Source organism: Buceros rhinoceros, unplaced genomic scaffold, assembly GCF_000710305.1.
Source record: "Buceros rhinoceros silvestris isolate BGI_N320 unplaced genomic scaffold, ASM71030v1 scaffold12425, whole genome shotgun sequence".
Taxonomy (NCBI): domain Eukaryota; kingdom Metazoa; phylum Chordata; class Aves; order Bucerotiformes; family Bucerotidae; genus Buceros; species Buceros rhinoceros.
In genome coordinates, this window is record NW_010414608.1 from 4,492 (window position 1) to 4,993 (window position 502).

A 502-nucleotide genomic window follows, 5' to 3' on the forward strand; every position below is an offset into this window, starting at 1 on the left:
TGGGTCGCCTCTGCCCGGCTGGCACATCTCTGCCTGCGTGGGGTCACGTGTCCGTGGAGGGGACAGACATTGTAGAGGGCCTCAGATAAGCCTTCAACCAAACCCGGCAGCTTAATCCAGATCCGAAACTATGAGTGCACAAGCGAAGAGGAGTCCCAGTCCCTGAGGAAGTGCAGTGACCAGCGGAGGTGAAGGCGTACACAGATGGCGGGGCTGGACCAATACAACAACCCCAAATCCTACACCACCAAGAGCTGCCACTGCCCCGCTCCAGCCAAGGTCCCCTCCACCCACCCTGCCCCTAGGGACCCCCCCGAGGAGATGCCTTACCTGGAAGTTGCCGACCATGGTGAGGCCTGCCGCGCAGACCCAGCCGGTGGCCAGCCCCAGGGTGTTGAGGAGGGATGGCCCAAGGCGCTCCAGGAGATGGGCGTAGCGCAGTAGCCCCACCAGGATGACTGAGGCGGGGGGACAAAGACCCATTGCACCTCGCCGCCTTGGG

The 502-nt window shown here is 63.3% G+C and overlaps 1 protein-coding gene across 1 annotated transcript in view; it reads right to left on the reverse strand.

Annotated features, from left to right (window-relative positions):
* The window catches only part of TMEM150A (transmembrane protein 150A), a gene marked incomplete at its 5' end in the record, with an annotated part of 6,704 nt that overhangs the window by 2,983 nt on the left and 3,219 nt on the right, over positions 1–502 (reverse strand). Inside the window, one exon of the mRNA XM_010137147.1 lies at positions 331–458. Coding sequence (XP_010135449.1) covers positions 331–458 — 128 coding nt within the window. The remainder of the gene's footprint in view (positions 1–330; positions 459–502) is intronic.